The sequence below is a fragment of the Chiroxiphia lanceolata genome, chromosome 6 (assembly GCF_009829145.1).
Source record: "Chiroxiphia lanceolata isolate bChiLan1 chromosome 6, bChiLan1.pri, whole genome shotgun sequence".
In the NCBI taxonomy this organism is placed as follows: domain Eukaryota; kingdom Metazoa; phylum Chordata; class Aves; order Passeriformes; family Pipridae; genus Chiroxiphia; species Chiroxiphia lanceolata.
In genome coordinates, this window is record NC_045642.1 from 60590506 (window position 1) to 60608211 (window position 17706).

At 43.8% G+C, this 17706-nt stretch overlaps 1 protein-coding gene across 5 annotated transcripts in view; it reads right to left on the reverse strand.

Moving 5' to 3' along the window:
* Nucleotides 1–6786: 6786 nt before the first annotated feature.
* Nucleotides 6787–17706, reverse strand: part of KIAA0586 (KIAA0586 ortholog) — a 73656-nt gene continuing 62736 nt past the window's right edge. For all 5 annotated transcript variants that reach the window (XM_032690669.1, XM_032690668.1, XM_032690667.1 and 2 more), the window contains one exon: nt 6787–7154. In XM_032690669.1, coding sequence (XP_032546560.1) covers nt 7009–7154 — 146 coding nt within the window. In that variant the 3' untranslated portion in view covers nt 6787–7008. The remainder of the gene's footprint in view (nt 7155–17706) is intronic.

Genomic DNA, 17706 nt, shown 5'->3' on the forward strand with positions numbered 1-17706 from the left:
CAGGATTCTGGAATGAAGTTCAAGGCTCTGATTTTCTGAGAAGATTGAGTGTGGGTTGTGAGAATGAAGCAATTAAGATAACAACACAAATAGTTCAGGTAGGCAGGGATGAACAGTCCTTTGCTGTTATTTACTGGCCCAGTGCAGAGAAAAACAAGTAGAGTTACTCCCTCAAGGATCTTTACCTGTCAAACAGTACAAGGAAAAGATGCAAAACTGTTGCTACAAGCATGAAAGGGGAATCTGTCACCCTCTGACTCACACTCCTGGTCTTTGTTTTCCTTAAGGATGCCTCTTTATGGTGTGCTCCCCACCTCATCCCTCTGCACCCTCCTGGATTTAGCAGGACTTACAGAAACCAGCCGCTATAGTCCATAAAAAGGTCTGCAAGAACCTAAACAAATCCCCTGGCATTCCCAGCCCCGAAAAACATCCTTATGACAGTTAGAGAAGGCAAGAATGTGACTGCTTTTAAAAAGAAAACACTTATAGCAAAGATGGCTTTAGCTAATTGATCTGGGGAAATAAAACAGCAAAAGACCAGGTTGGATGGGGCTTGGAGCAACCTGGTCTAGTGAAAGATGTCCCTGCCCGTGGCAGAGGATTTGGAGGTGGATGGTCTTCAAGGTGCCTTCCAACCCAAAGCATTCTATGATTCTGCAATTCAAAACAAAATCAGCTGTTCAAAGATGCAACAGCACAGCAGCCCCAGCACAGAACAGGAAATCCTCCTCAGTCCTGAGCTGCAAGGCTTAAGGGCCAGAGGAATCCCTGACTCTGCAGCACCTGGCACTGCACTGCCTGGAAAGCTGCTTTAAACACTTGGCATTAACAGACCCAAGTGCTCTTTCAGCAGATGCTGGGTTTCACAGCAGGTCCCACGTTTGATCTGTGGCTCGGTGCCTGCTGCTCTGCCATAGGTGCTGATTAAGGGAACGCAGCGGGGAAGGAGCCATGACTGCAGCACGGGAAGGGAGGATGGTATTTATGTGACAGGATGCAGAATGCCCTTCTCCAAGGGCACATCATGCAGGAGGAGCACAATTTCCAAGGCTGTCAGAATAAAAAGAAGGGGGTAAAAAAACCCGACAGGATGCCACTCAGCCAGCAAAATCCTCTGTCACTGCAAGAAGCATCTCCCAGAACCTATTAAAAATAAGCTCTACAGTCCTCGTTTCAGTGGCAAGATTTTTCCATGGTGATCAAACATCCAGCTGTCCAGGTGATAACAGGCTGGAGGGGAAGTACAACTATACCTATATTAAGGAACAGGCAGCAACCAGGGGAGACTTTTTCATCTGACAGTAAGAAATTGGAGTGCTGAGATGGTAGAGCAGGGAACGACCTCACTGTGCCCCTGCATGGGGTAGGGGGGGCTCTGCCTGCAGCCAGTTCAGGGCAATATGAAGTGTGAGCAACCCTAATTTGCAGGGCTGGGCACCCCTACCAGGAAAAGACAGAGCTGAGACAATGGTCTGAAGAGTCCAAGCTGCTGCTTTGCCTGCCCAGGGCAGGCAGGATGAAGACCAGCACTGCTGGGAGTTCATTGCCTTCCTCCCAAACCCCTCTCCTGGCAGCTGGTCAGGCTTCCAGCTCGCTGGCAAAGTAGATGACAAACAGCAGGATTGCTACCTCCTGACTGGCTTTAGTTTTTTGGGTTTTAGTGAAGTTCTTTGTTTAGCAGCTGCTCACCTCTTCAGATGACGGATTTTTGCATTTCTTTTTCTTCCCAGCTATTTTTCTGGCAACTGCACTAGACCTGCAATGGCAACTACACAGGCAAGAATCCCACTGGCTTTTAGTTCAAGGCATTTCAGGGGCTTCACATCCCCCTTCAAGGTCCTCAACAACTTCAGTGCAGGATCCATCAGCTGGAAGACTTATGGGCCTTTGGGATGAAGTCTGATCAGAACGATGATGATTCTCTGCCCCAAGATTTACAAAGGGGGTGAAAAAGCACCTCTTCCCAAAATGGCCCTTTCTTGGACTGGAAACATTGGGGAATGACCTCCTCCACGATCCAGGCACCTCACAGTCTTCTGATCCCACTTCTGATTTGACTTTTCTCTCACTTTCTGGGTTTTGCCTAAATGTATAGGGAAGAAAACAACCTCTGAACTAAAGGAGTCCACTTTCTGTGCTCACCTCTCAAGGCAGAGAATGAGAGCAAAAGACAAAAGCAGGCTTCACCTTCTACCCAAATTCTGACAAAATCTGTAGACACAGACATAGGATTGTGGGTTTGTGTCATTGCCATCAGAGGAGCAGGGCCCAGGCCTTATTCTGGCCTCTGTTCAGCTGGCCACAGCACAGCAGTGACACTTCCATAATTTTACTTGGGATTTCTGGAAAAACCTTCTGTTGCAGTTCCCTCACCTGGCTCTGGGACACCACAACAGTGAGATTTGGGTAAGTGATCTGGCCAGCAAAGAAGCAAAATCCCATCCAAATCCTGGAAGGCTGGGGGAGGCACGAGCACACAACCATAAGAATGAATATTTTGAGGTAACTTATGAAAGACACGACTCTAAATTAGGAATGCAGCAGAAAAAGGGGAATAAAAAAGAGATCTCCATAGGAACAATCCTGCCAACCAGGCAAATATCTCAATGTTTATATAGTAGCTTTCAGTTCCACACACAAAATACCCTTGGACACCTGTGGAAAGGATGAACTTCCAATGTCGTATCAATCCCGCAGGATGCAATCCCGCCTTCAACGCTTGTGCCAAGTGTTAACAGGGAGCTGTTAAATGGCTGCAGGGTTCCAGCTCTTCAGTGCCTCCATTTCAGACCAAGATCCAGCAACATTTTTGCACATGTGTCATTTTACACATCTGAGTGCTCGATCCACGGGGATTAGGTTGGCACACACATCTTTGCTCCGTCAGGACAGAAACCTTATCCTGCAGTGATTTGTAAAGCACCTGGGAAGGTCAGTGCATGTTTTTAGCAGCTAATTTTGACAACCTCCATCTCTGAGCTATGAACAGGAACAACAAAACCCTCGCTTTATCCTATTTCCCACAATTCAGATAAGACGAAGCGTGCACATGAAATTTTCCGCTTCCTATGCTGAAAACCAAGATAAGCTGAGCAGGGAAGGGTGACACCAGCACCACACAAACTCCAGCTTGTGGCTGGAGTCCTCTCCCAGAGCCAGGGCTGGCCTGGGAGCTGGGATCTCCACCTGTGCCTGCCAGGAATCTCATGATGTTCCTCTAGACCCACCCATTCTCTTTATCGCTGCCACCCTCACCATAACAGCAGCTCTTTTATCTTCAGGAAGGGGAGAGGAGGGAAGAAACCCCTGGACTTTTGAGCACTTCACTTCCAAACTGGTGGATTTTTCCTAATCAAAGCCAGAAAAAAATTCTCTGCAAATATAAAAGCTTCTGGCATTTCAGCTTTGTGCTCTCCTACTTTGCCAGTGCAATCCATGAACAAACACTCTCGTCATACTGCTTTCCCAAAGTGAGCCACCAGCAAACTTCACCAGGAATTCAGTCAAGTCAAAAAATTAAGGCAGGGTTTTGGGTTCCATGCTTACAATCCTGAAATCCAGTAACACCCTCACTACCCTCCCCACCACCTCTCTGCTGCTGAGATTTAATTGAAAAATAGAGCTGTACAGAGGTGGGGTTTTTTAATACTTTTCCTGGATGGAATTCTATTTGATGCTGTTAAGCTTTGATGACATACCCCAATGACTTGCTTGGAAGAAATCCATTCAGCAAGCTTGCAAATCACGCTGTTTCAGTTCTCTGAGTGCCCATGAGAAATGTGCATTTTCAATCATAAAAGCTGTAGAAACAAAATGGAACTTGGAGAGGCAGACAGACAAATTCCTTATCAAGGCTTGGCTGTGCTCAGAGAACATGTGCTTACCATTTCCAACTCCGGAAAACTACTTACAGGAATCTGAAATACAAGACTGAATCCAAAAGTAAGAAATAGATAAATTTCTAGAAGATACTTCCCCCACCACCACCCTATTTCAAAGTCAAAATGGAGCCTCAGATAAAAGCTAAAAAGTAACCCTCCAGTCGCTCCCAGTTTTTTCCTAGGGATATAAATACTTGTAATATGATCCATTCACAGAGTGCCAGATTTACAGAGGTCCCCTTATGTTTTTGTGGCAGGATACTTTGTTTTGGGGAAGCCTGGAGGAAGGAAAAGCAAACAGTTCACACTTTCTTCACCTCTCCAAAATGCTCCTTGAATGGGACCAGCGGAGGTTGCAGTGGGGATGAAGGATTAGCAGATCCCACTGCCACAGGGTAATCCCCACCAGCAGCAGATCTTTGAAGACCAGGGCCAGGAATCCAGAAGCTTCCAAAAAGATCAGTCAGTCACAAAAAGCTGGGAGAGAACACAACCCTACGGGGAATTTTCAAAACTGACTGAAAATGGTATTCATGAGGCATTTTCTGGCATGTTTTCCTCAAAACACAACTCATTTTGTCAGGATTCAGTCAATGACAATACCTTTGATTAAATGCAAAAGAAGAGAATTAGAGCAACACGTGAGCTGCTCAGCACTGCAGACAGCAGAGCCCAACACAGTTATTTTCCTGGTATGGTGAGCCAGTGGCCTCTCCCATGGGTCAGGCTGACGCATCCTTTCCTGAGCACTCTCCTTGCCTGTGTATCCATCTGCTGTCTCCCATCCCATCCCATCCCATCCCATCCCATCCCATCCCATCCCATCCCATCCCATCCCATCCCATCCCGTCCCGTCCCGTCCCGTCCCGTCCCGTCCCGTCCCGTCCCATCCCTCATTTGTCAGCTCTCTGCATGTCCTTGGCCCAATTACTGCACTCTGTTCAGCAAAGAACACTCCTGATCCAGGCTCACAGCCCTGGGCACAGAACAGCACAGCTCAACTACCATTTACACTGCAACAAAGGGGACCTAAATTATGTATCAGCACCCTAAAACACCCAGCAGACTGACAGAGCCCCTGGAATATGGTTTCATGAAGGTTTTCTCTTGCAGGAAAGCTGGTTTAAGAAGCTCTTTCCCTGCCCACAGCATTTCCTTATCCTCTCACTTGTTCTAGTGCAATCACTTGTAGCAACCTGCTGCAGGGTAAAAAAACACCTCCATCATCCCCCAAAAAGCTGCTGTTTATATAAAGCATTGATTGGGTCAACAGTCTGATTTACAGAGCAGTTCCACAGAGAGCAGCAATCAGCACAAGGACGGTGAGAAGCAGCTTTACCTCTGGAGACAATGTTTGTGGCATCATATGCTGAAATCCAGCTCCCAGTGATGCCATATCACAGACTGGATATTGGGAAGAAATTCTTGGCTGTGAGGGTGGTGAGGCACTGGCACAGGCTGCCCAGAAAAGCTGGGGATGCCCCATCCCTGGGAAGTAGAAAGTGTCCCTGCCCATGGCAGGGGGTTGGAACTGGATGGTATTTAAGGTCCCTTCCAACCCAGGACATCCTGTGTTTCCATGTTCTCATTTGTACTTTTTCTTTTTTTTAAATCAACGTTGCATTTTGCACAAAGCCTGACACACTTCTACCCTTTTACCCCCCCTAAATGTGCTATTTACATGTCTGTCACAACAGACAAGAGCCCAAGTCTCTCAGGTGCTTGAGAGACACCCATTAAAGTTGAATCCTCAGGATATCACTGACCTTGAAAGGGTTGAAGCTCTCTCTCTTTCCATCCACCCCTGCAGATGCTCCAGCAAATCTACCGAACCTTGTGGTGAATGAGATCAACACAAAACCAAAAGGAGCTTCTGATCTTTCTCTGTGAAGGAGAGATGAAATCAGTGCAGGCTCCATAAAACAAGAGTAATGGGAACTGCTCATGGTTATGAGCATCTGCAACAACAAAGTGTCTCTCATCAGTGACACAGTGAAGCCATGAAGTTTTATGCCCCACTGTCACAAGGTACAAGTCAACCCAAGTATTTTTTTCCCAAGTTTCTGAGAGATGCCTTCACACCCCATGTCTTTGAAAGTGCCACAGGATCCCCTCTTTCTCACAGATGAAAAGCTCGGAGTGGATGAGGAACAGAGCAAAAGCTGTGTTTGCCCTGCTTGGAGAAGAGTTCTTTCCTAGTTTTCCTACAGGAACATGTCTGAATTCCTACTTTTTTAGTCTGTTTGGATGCTGCTTGGAGCAGACAATCCTACCTTCCTCTTATCACTGCTGGATCAACCTCATTGTCCTGATGGAGGCAACAAAAAATGGAGCAGCTCCTGGGAGGGTGGCACTATGTCCAGGGACTCTTGTTGTTCACCATCACTGTGGCATTTCTGACTGAGATTCTGGAGGGCTGAGACCAAAGGAACTGTCTCACGAGAAGGAAAAAAATTACATTAAAAATGTAAACAATGTAACCTTACCCACACAATCTCCCATTCAGAGATGTTTCAAGACAGAAAAAAAAAAACAAAAAACTTCAGGGAAACAAACACAAAAATGCTGAAGAACTCTCCTAATTCTGAAAAAATAAATTCCTCATAATTACAATACCAACTCTAATGGTCTCTTTTACATGCAATGTTGAATTATTGGCTTGTCATAGCAGTCTTCTAACGATGAACAGGCTCTGAAGATACTTAGAAACACAGTTTTCTTGCAAACTTTGGTTTCAAATATATCTCTCTTTTGCTCAACATTTTGACAATACTGATGTGATATTAAACAAGCATTTTTCCCATCAGTGAGACAGACCTTTGCAATGGTTTTAATACCAATCACCTTCACCTGTAATACAATAAATATTTAAAAGGCCTTTATTGACTTAAACTCACAATGATTCTGAAAGAACTGCAATTTATTTGCTTAAAAATACCTGATATATTCACAGACAATCATTGTCTTAATTTAAAACAATAACAAAATTATCAGAAAAACAGTAGAAAATAAGCAGTGCTGAAAGACTGTTATTTTGATGGAACACCCAGACTATCACACTAGACAGACAAATGCACCAAGCACGAAATCTTTAGACAGTGACTGTCATAAACAGCCATAAGCTTTAAAATGTGTCTGTCCCTGAAGAATCCGAATCTCCCCGTGCACTGCTCACACTCTGTGTCTCGTCTCCTGTGTTTCTGGCAGGCAGCTGCACCGACACCTTGGCTGCAGAAACCTGGGGATTCAAATGTGGGGCAGCACCTTCTCCTAAAAAATAAAAAAAGAAAAAAAAAAAAGAGAAAAGGAAAGAGGAAAACTAAAGTCATTATTTGCTGTCTGTGACAAATGGCTGAGCTCTACTGAAGTCGTGGAAGTACAAGTACACAGGCACCCTTACTGTCCACAGTGCAAAGGGTGCTGCTTTAGCCAGCAGAGTTCTTATCAGGCAACAAAGGGATGAATTTCTGTGCATATATAGAATCACTGAATCACAGAATGGTTTGGGTTGGAAGGGACCTTAAAGTTCGTCTTGTTCCACCCCCCTGAAATGGGCAGGGAAACCTTCACTAGACCAGGTTGCTCCAAGCCCTGTCCAACCTGGCCTTGGACACTTCCAGGGATGGGGGATCCACAACCTCACTGGGGACACCCATCTGCATTGTAAGTATGAACATCCCAGAGATGGGATGGGAGAAGAGTCATGAGCAAAAATTAATGTATTTAACCAGAGGAGGGAGATAAGATGAATCAATTCATGGAGCAGGAAGAGCAAGGCATGGATCAGGCTGGAGACACAGAATGAAGGAAGGCAGAAGAAATGGCATTAGAAGAAGAACAGCACAGCATTCACAAAACTACAGAAAGAGCATTTTGAGATTTCAGTTTTCCTGGGGACATTTAAGGGCAGCAGCTACACGCAAAACAAACACACATCTGAGTCCATGTACAACACCAAAGGCTGTCTCGGAGTTTGTTTTCATTCCAGGAAGCTGTAACAATTCTCCCTTCCTCTGTGATAAACTAGGCAATTAGAACACTATTTTCCCAATAAAACCAAGAAGTTAGGCTTTCTTTCACCCCAGTTAATTATCTACTATGTCACTGAAGCAGTAATCTGCATTCATCCGACTTGTAGCAAAGCACGCTTCAAATGGCTAATTAAAACAAAAACCCACTGCTAAAATAAAATTCCATCGGGTGTTCTCCATGCCACAACAGCAGCCAACAGCCTGGGAAGTCAAACATGGACTAGGCCAAAGACAGTGAAGCCATCATATGGGGTGAGCTGTGCCAGCCAAGCCTGTTGCCATTCAGGAAGGCAGCAGGAGCACGGGAGCATTTTTTGTGTCCCCAGCAAATTGAGAAGAAAGAGAGAAGAGAAGAGAAGAGAAGAGAAGAGAAGAGAAGAGAAGAGAAGAGAAGAGAAGAGAAGAGAAGAGAAGAGAAGAGAAGAGAAGAGAAGAGAAGAGAAGAGAAGAGAAGAGAAGAGAAGAGAAGAGAAGAGAAGAGAAGAGAAGAGAAGAGAAGAGAAGAGAAGAGAAGAGAAGAGAAGAGAAGAGAAGAGAAGAGAAGAGAAGAGAAGAGAAGAGAAGAGAAGAGAAGAGAAGAGAAGAGAAGAGAAGAGAAGAGAAGAGAAGAGAAGAGAAGAGAAGAGAAGAGAAGAGAAGAGAAGAGAAGAGAAGAGAAGAGAAGAGGAGAGAAGGCTTTGGGGAGACCTTAGAGCAGCCTTCCAGTACCTACAGGGGCTCCAAGAGAGCTGGAGAGGAACTTTTCACAAGGACATGGAATGATGGGACAAGGGGAAATGGCCTTAAGCTGAAGAAGGGCAGGTTTAGATGTTGGGGAAAAAATTCTTGGCCTTGAGGGTGATGAGGCCCTGGCACAGGTTGCCCAGAGAAGCTGTGGCTGCCCCATCCCTGAAAGTGTTCAAGGCCAGGTTGGATGGGGCTCTGAGCAACCTGGTCTTGTGGAAGGTGTCCCTGCCCATGGCAGGGGGGTTGGAACTGGATGGTCTTTGAAGTCTCTTCCAACCCAAACCATTCTATGATTTCACGATTTGATTCTGTGGCCATGTCTGAGTGACACAAGAAGGTTTTTGAGAAAGGGAACTGAAGGAAAGCAGAGGGTTTATTTGGTCAGACGTGGAGCTGACACACAGTAAGGACGTGACTGTGCAATGCCCAAGGAAACCCTATAAATCATCCCACACACTAAAGCAACTCTCCAGCTCTGTATGGAGCTTGAAGCTTTCAAAGCTTGACTTTGTTAATAATTTCCACAGTCGTGTCACATTCCATGATGTCATTGTTTCAACAGCTGTTTTCAGGTTTCTTAAAAAAAAAGGAAAAAAAAAAAGGAAAAATGGAAGGAAAAAAGAAAAGAATATTCCCTTATCCCAGGGCTCTGTAGTAATTTCTCAAGTCTTTGATTCTGGGAGTGCTAAAAGAAAGTATCATATTAGTCTGCATTCTTCCTAACACGTACCCTAATATGTTTTACAGACAGATTACAGGCCAATTTTACGATAGATATAAAATGCTAAGACACAAAAAACTTAAAAGAATAATTCCCTCTACTTGTTCAACAGAAAAGTTACCAGGCCCTGAGTTATCTAAATAACCTTAAAAATACCCAAAGTCAGCATTTCCCTTTTTAAAAGACAGAAATCTGAAGACTTGGACTCTGTTAGATGCACGGAGGAAATACAGAATGTGGATTTTCAGCATTTTAACTGCAAAAAACTTCTGGATATCCTATTTCAGCTACATGGGAGATTCTGCTCCATGACTGCAACTTCCCAGGATGGAAACCTGCTCGTCCTGAAACTCTACATTGGCCCAAAAAACGCAGTTACTAAGTTATTCTCTCATGTGCTTTATCATTATTACCTTTTGTTGAATGTAAACATGTGCAGGCACAGTGCATGTAACACATCATATATACATGTAGGATCGGTATGTGAATAAATACACAAATATTTATGCCTGTTGCTGTCCCCCAGTGACAGTGTTTGTACAGCCCCTGGCCTGCTCTTTCTTTAAGAAGGTGATATTCTGTTTTATATCTTCCCCCCCTCAGAGAGCAGCTCATAACCAACACTAAGTTGGTTTCCTCTTAAACACTGAGTTCTTCACCAGCACAAATATGCAAATTGCAGTGGTTAGAATCTTGTGATAAGTCATAAAAATGGAATGGAAAATTCTTCCCTTTAAAAAGCAGGGCAGGAAGGCAGGTAGTCTTCATGACTTTTTTTCCCCCCTTCTTTAGAGACTCTGGGAGAGCTCAGTACAATTTTCTAATCATGTAGTTAGGTGTATTTATAAAAATTTTGCTCGTTAAAATCCAATAAATGGAGCGCATGACCTCAGGTGACCTCTGGTTTTCCAAAGTCTTTGTCACCAGCTAACAGGATAAATTCATATAAACTGTGAAAACTGACACTCAGTGAGAGTGTGAGAGTCCTTGTCTGGTAAAAACTCACGAGTGACTGAAAACATCTTGGTGACCCACTGATGGAAAAGGTCAGATTTCAGATTAGAGATTTTTCCTGTTCTTGGCAATCTATAACAAATTCATGTACAGTACTAAATTTCCAGACCTCTGTTTAACAGAAGCATAAAAATTAATGGTGTGTCAACCATCCAGTGACCTGTGAAGGGAGTTTTTCTCTACAAGGCACCGTCACACAGAGAATCAGCTATAGATGAGTGTGTGGTGAATGGATGCCAAATGAAAAAGGAATTAACCCCACTGAAGGGAGGTTTGGTTCCCAATACCATATGGCAACAATAAGAACAAAGAAAAATGTTTAAATCTTTCTTTTAAATTTTTTCTATTTGGCAAAATAAAAAGACTAAACAAGTCTGACTTTTAAGCCAAATGAGAACCATGTGCTTTAACTCTTTCGACTCCATATATTAAATAAAAATCCTAATTTAAATATCTCTGGAGATGAAACAGACCCCTATCTTGTAAGTGAAAAGTGTTATCACAGAATCACAGAATGGCTTGAGTTGGAAGGGACTTTCAAGACCACCTCATTCCAAAGCCCTGCTGTGGGCAGGGACACCTTCCACTAGACCAGGTTGCTCCATCCAATCTGGCCTTGAATATTTCCAGGGAAGGGGCATCCACAGCTTCTCTGGGCAACCTGTGCCAGGGCCTCACCACCCTCACAGGGAAGAATTTTTTCCTAATATCCAATCTAAACTTACTGTCTTTCATTTTGAAGCCATTCCCCCTTGTCCTGTCACTCCACGCTCTGGTAAATAGTCCCTCTCCATCAAGACAATAAACAGGGAGGGGTTTGAGGAATCAGGACCCAGGTTATTGTGTCAGTAGAAAACCAGAACTTTAATTACTGTAATTACCTACATATTACTTCCTAAAACTGCAAAACAATCCTCCCTCTACTCCCCAACACAACAACCAAAGCAGCTCAGTTCTAGAGCAAGAACAAACTTCCAAGCATATGCAAAAACAACCCCAGTGCTCTCATTCCTTTAATAGCACGGGCTGATAGGAATGGCTCGTTTCTTCTTCTGCCAGATTCCAGCTGCTTCACTTTGTTTATTCTTCACTTCAAAGTTTAAAACGCTGTCCTGTCCCAACAAATAACTTCCTCCAGATGGCATTAGCTCAAGTGTTCTGAGCACTGGGATAGCACAGCACCTGCAGATCTGTAACTCTGCATCTAAAAATCTTCAATGAATGTGTGGGGTTTTTTTTTTCCCATGTCATTCCCCCATTTTGCTTTTCCCTTACATAAAAAGATTTACATCTGGTGAGTAGTTACAAAGACCATTAGCAGGGCAACAGAGTTGTAAGAAATTCTTTACAGGAAAGACTAAAGTAAAGTAAAAGAATATCTACAGCCCCAAAGGTAACAGAACCACTATCACACAAACACTTCACAGAATCACAGAACGGTTTGGGTTGGAAGGGGCCTTAAAGACCATCCAGTTCCAACATGGCAGGGACACCTTCCACTAGACCAGATTGCTCAGAGCTCCATCCAACATGGCCTTGAACACTTCCAGGGATGGAGCAGCCACAGCTTCCCTGGGCAACCTGTGCCAGGGCCTCATCACCCTCACAGCCAACAATTTCTTCCCAATATCCAACCTAACCCTGCCCTCTGTCACTGTGAAGCCATTCCCCCTTGTTCTGTCACTCCAGGCCCTTGTCCAAAGTCCCTCTCCAGCTCTCTTGGAGCCCTTTAGGCACTGGAAGGGGTTCAAGGTCTCCCTGGAGCCTTCTCTTCTCCAGGTTGAACCACCCCAGCTCTCTCAGCCTCTCTTACCTGCACCTCTTACCTGTAAGTAAAGAAGTGACATACACATTTGTGCCAATGTGTGTCCTATGCATGTCTCCATGGGTACTTGATACCAAACTAAAATTCACTCATTTCCCTACATGTTTGTACAGGCAAGTTACCAAGGACAGCAACCCGACATGCAGCACTTTCAGCAAAACCAAAGATGGTTCCAGACTTGTTGGGCTAACACATACTGATAAGAAACATCCATGTTTTGATGTAAGTAATTCTGAAGGCTACACTGAAAGGAGAAAATGCACTGCAGTGTCAGTTCTGTTATTATTACTGGTTATAATTATAGAGTATATCCAGTCCAGACTCATGTCTATCTGTATTGTGCATACTGGCTATTCAGTGTTTCTGGAATTTAATGGCATATCAAGCTGGAACTGGGTAAGGTAAAGAATTAGTCACATGGCTTTGAGATGGTAGATAATACAACTTTCTCAGGAATAAGCAGGACCATCAACAGTTTCTCAAATAATCCAACTGTTTGGACAAAGTTGTTCTCCATTCATTAGAAAGGATAGTTCTTCCTCCACAGCTTTTCTAGCCCTGACCACCTTGAATCCGTAAGCTTCTTCAGGTTATTCAGGAGAAGGTGGCTTTTTAGGGCAGGGACCCTCTTCTCTTTGTTGAACCCTGTGCCAAGCATTTACCTGGCTGCAGGTGAGACTCTGCCTTCCACTGGGACAGAAACACAGAGAGCAACAACAAGGTGTCCTGTAAATCCTGCAGGTCTGTTTCTGTAACTGCAACCCAGACTGCCCCAACTTAGCTGGTTCCATGACGAACAGAAAAGACCGTAGGCAAAACAAGGCCAAATTTCTAGGGCTGAGTTACATGAAAGGGGTAGATTTACAATTAAAATACTTGAGTTGTTTCACAGAAATGGACAGACATCTGCAGGACTGTAGCCAAAAATGCCTGGATCTAAAAGCACGAGTCTACTGCTCGAGCTGAAAAAACACAGTTTCATTCTCAAAGGCCTCAGCCAACTCATAAACTTCTGTAAGTGGGCCACAGACACCACTGGAGACAGAAAACTATATAGCATGAGTTCAGCTCAAGTTTTGACCTAAACTTGGCAAATTCCACCTTCCCATGGCGTAATGTACTCACAGAATCCCTGCACACAGGCACACACAAAATAAACACGTGCACACACACGCGCTTGGCTTCGGTTGTTTGTTTGTGTAACCCCCAATGTACACCCCAGCTATAAATATTTCCAAAAAGAAAATAAATGCAGATCCCGAGCCAGCAAAGGAGGGTGGGGTCAGGCCCAGCAGCCCACAAATTTTTCAAAGCAGAATATTTGAAAATGATTTTTTTCCTCCTCTCGCGTCAGAGTTTTCAGGTTCAGCGGTTTTCCAAAACACTGTATTCCCATCAACAGCAACACTAAACAGAACGAAAACTAGAAATACATTAAATAAACCAGAACCAGATTTTTCAAAATCCTCACACAGAGACCGGTAGGGAAGGGCAGACAGAAAGCAGCTCCAAAAACATCCAGGAATGAGATTGCAGAGTTTACTAAATAAATATTTCCTTTTGGTGCCTAAAACCTACTCTGCTCCTTTAGATCTGGCATCTTTTGCTCTGTAGAATATCTCACTGCTTAACAAATTCGTTCCCTGGCCACGGTGCTTGCTGCTGTTTCCCAGCAAATCCCTTCCAAAAGATGTGTAATGATCTTTCCAAATGAATGCAGTAATTATTAATACTAAGAAGAAATATTAAAAGTCCACTTGATTTTTCCATACTGTGACTTTTGGATGTGCAATTGGCTCGAAACAAATAGTCTTTTCTTCATTTTTAAGCACAGCTGTTTCTTGGCTGCAAGCATTTTCCTGAGAACTGAGATGAGGGTCTGTGGTAAATACTGAAGCAGTAGCTTTTATTTCAAAGTAAAAAAATTAGGAATTGGTTCCTTACTGGTCCAGAGTCTTTGAAAAACCACCAGGAAAACGTGTATCTCGTGCAAGGGCTGGGGGAGGAGTAATCCCTAAATCCACAAGAGACAACCAAGGTAAACAGCTGGTGGAATCAGGAGAATCTGACAAGTGATAATTAAAAAACTGCAGATCAAATGGTGTAATTAATATTTTACTTATCCAGTAAAACTAAATATCACCTACATACCAATTTTTTTTCCTAATTTTATGCAAAATCTAACTGGCAAGTGGTCAGGAAGGTAATTTTAAAAGCATGTTTGTGTTATATATTCTGTTACTCACACCTTCACGTTTTGGGGCTCCAAAGGACATTTTAAGGCCAGTATCTGAAGCGAAATAAAGAAGGTAAGAAAAAGGAACTCGAATGATCGATCGTGGGAATTCACACTTAATTCTGAGATAAAGTTCTGCAGAATTCCCTCAGGAAGCAGAGTCAGTGAGTGCAAACCCAGCAGTAGGACTGGCTCCACAGAGACCTTATATCTTAATGATATTAATTGCAGCAATAGTGCCTGCAGCTTATCTACATCGTTCCACTGTGCTGCACAAAACAGCAGCCACAGCCTGCATGGGGAGTGGCAAGGAAAAGACATAAAAATCAAAGCATCTTTTTAATGCTTAGAAGTTACATGGCCTGCTTTTATTGAATAATAATCAAAAAATATCTGACACGAGTAATTAAAGTTGAGCAACCTGAGTCAGTGGCGTTTCGTCGTAAATTAAGGTTTGAAAATTAATCTTCCCAGTTCCCACTTAAAATGCAGATGGGTGTCCCATCCCAGGCCGTGGATCCCCCATCCCTGGAAGTGTTCAGGGCCAGGTTGGATGGGCCTTGGAGCAACCTCGACTAGTGGAAGGTGTCCCAGCCCGCAGCAGGGGGTTGGAATGAGATAGCTTACGGTTTTCCAAGCCAAACCATTCCAGGATTCTATGATCCCCTAAGCAAATGGTGCTCTTTTGTCAGAGTACTGGCCAGGATATGCACTGGGATACTCTGGAGTCTCACTGCTTGGATGCATCGATCTGAAGGCAGGAGGGAATTACCGACAGCTACTTCCCACATGCTGCTCTCACACAGCCTTGGATGTGTGGTGGATGCATCCACATCCCTTGGGATGCATCTGTGATCATCTCTACTTATCAGGCAGGTCCAGGATATGCTGCAAGTCAAGCCTGGGCACGTTTATCTGTTTGCACTGCCTGTGCTCACCAAGCAAGACACACTGTCCAGCCCTGCTAATTCCCAGGAACAAGAGTATCCAAAACATCGTTAGGAATGCTGGAGGACAACTTTCAGAGAACCAGGGTAAGAAGTCACAAGCTGCTTTCTCTCACTTAAAAGTGTGATGGGAGACCTTGGTGAGCTCTCCCTCAAAGAGACGAGAGGATTTCCTGGGCAAGGAGGTTTTATCCCCTCCAGCCCTGGCAGGAATCTGCACCCAGATTTGAGTGAAAGCTGGGTATCAGAAAGAAAAGAGAAAACTTTCTGCCTCAAGGGCAGGGCTGCAGGGCAGAATTTTCTCTTTGCAAGTCTCTCTTCACTAAATGCAGTCTTATAATAAAATATTAAATAAGGTACACTCAGCATGAAAAAAAACCACTTCAATAACAAGTGTTTTTCTAGATGACCACAAACAAAATAGCTGTATTTCTCTACTCTGAATACTTAAATAATCATACAACTATATGCAGTTGTTTTGGTGATTTTTGCTTCTAAAGTCATGGGATTCCCCATATGGAAACAGTTTTCCAAGACTCCTATAACTGTACTACCATTACAACGATCTGCCATATTAAAATGCTTATACCTACAGCACAATTACTCAAAATTCTTGATATTAAAATGCTTATACCTACAGCACAATTACTCAAAATTCTTGTAATTACACCTTTTCAAAAGCGGATGATGAATGTTTTCCCCAGGAAAAAGCCAAAACAAGACAGAACAAAGCCAGCCCTATACAGCTAGCATTTTCCAATGGGTAGTCTAATAAATTCCAGGACATCTCTACGCACATGTCTAGCACAGGAACAAACAAACTTATTAAAAATACCTCTTTTCAAGCCTTTTTGTTTGGCAGCAGAAGGTGGCCACTACAGGTCTCACCATTTGTGCACATCAATGGCCTTTGGAAAAGGTATAGGAATAAGCAGTTCTAGGAAGTTTAGAGAGGCAGGTAAATGTGAGCTTGGAAAGCACATATTCAAATAAGGAAAACATTAAAATCTTTACTGGAAGATCTTCTGGCAGCCCACTATTATAGAATCATAGAATCCTTTAGGTTGGAAAACACCTCTAAGATCATCAAGTCCAACCATTAACCCAACACCACAATGTTCACCACTAAACCATGTCCCCGAGTGCCACATCCACACTTTTTTGAACCCTTTTAGGGATGGTGATTCCAACACTTCCCTGGGCAGCCTGTTCCAATGCCTGACCACCCTTTCAGCGAAGAAATTTTTCACAGTATCCAACCTAAAGCTCCCCTGGGGCTACTTGAGGCCATTTCCTCTGGTCCTGTCTCTGTCCAGCCCCTATTCTGACCTGCTCTTGAAGTGAACAGCCAGTGTGATGACAAGTAATGCTGCCTCTACAGTCTAATGCCCAGGATCAGAAACTTGGAGAGGTCTGAGAGCAAATGTGTATTTTTATCTTGTGCTATTTTAAAGTTGGTTGCAATCTAAAATGATTAAACCTTGTGCAATAGAGATAAGCATTCCTCCTGGTAAAAATAAAATAATAATAAAAAAAGAATCCAAGAACCTTGGCCTGTTACATGGGAATGAGTAAAACCAAGATTCCTTTGCAATACTTGGGTGAATCTTAGCTTTAAATTGGTTCAAATAAATGAGCTGTATCAATGTACTGCTCTACATCTATTCTGCATACTGAGCACACTGCACCTCCTCCTTAACTCTCTCTTGGACACATCACTGCTGATTTTAATATCAGTAACTCCTCCATCTCTGCTAACTGCTATAAAATGCAGGGCATTGACTCCTCCCAGTGCAAGCTCTCGGTGCCAAACCTGGTGTGCACACAGTTCATCAGTACCTTTCCTCATTGCTTGGGGCCACAGGCAAGATTAACAGAGCCTGTAACCAGCCTGAATGAAAATAATTTATCAGTTCTCTGGGTTTAAATATTCCTGGTTAAAATGCAGGGAAACCTGCACTGCAAAGGACTGTGCATGGAAATCCAGTCAGCATGTGAGGGAGCAGCTTCCTTGCAGAGTGTGGATCCTGTGGTGATGGGACACAACTTGGAATCACAGAACCATCCAGGCTGGAAAAGACCCCCGAGGTGAAGGGCACAGACACCTGGCTCTCTTCACCACTCCAGAGCACACACCTGAATTTAGGAGCTGTACAGGGTTCATAGGAACAGCAGTTATGCAAAGCTCCTTAAGAAAGCAGCTTTTGCAAACCCTCCACACACCTGACAGTGACACAGACCCAATTATTTTGCACAATCCTAATCTCACATCCAGTGTGTGCCAGCAGGAAAAGCACAATGGCAAAGAAAGGCTTATCTCAT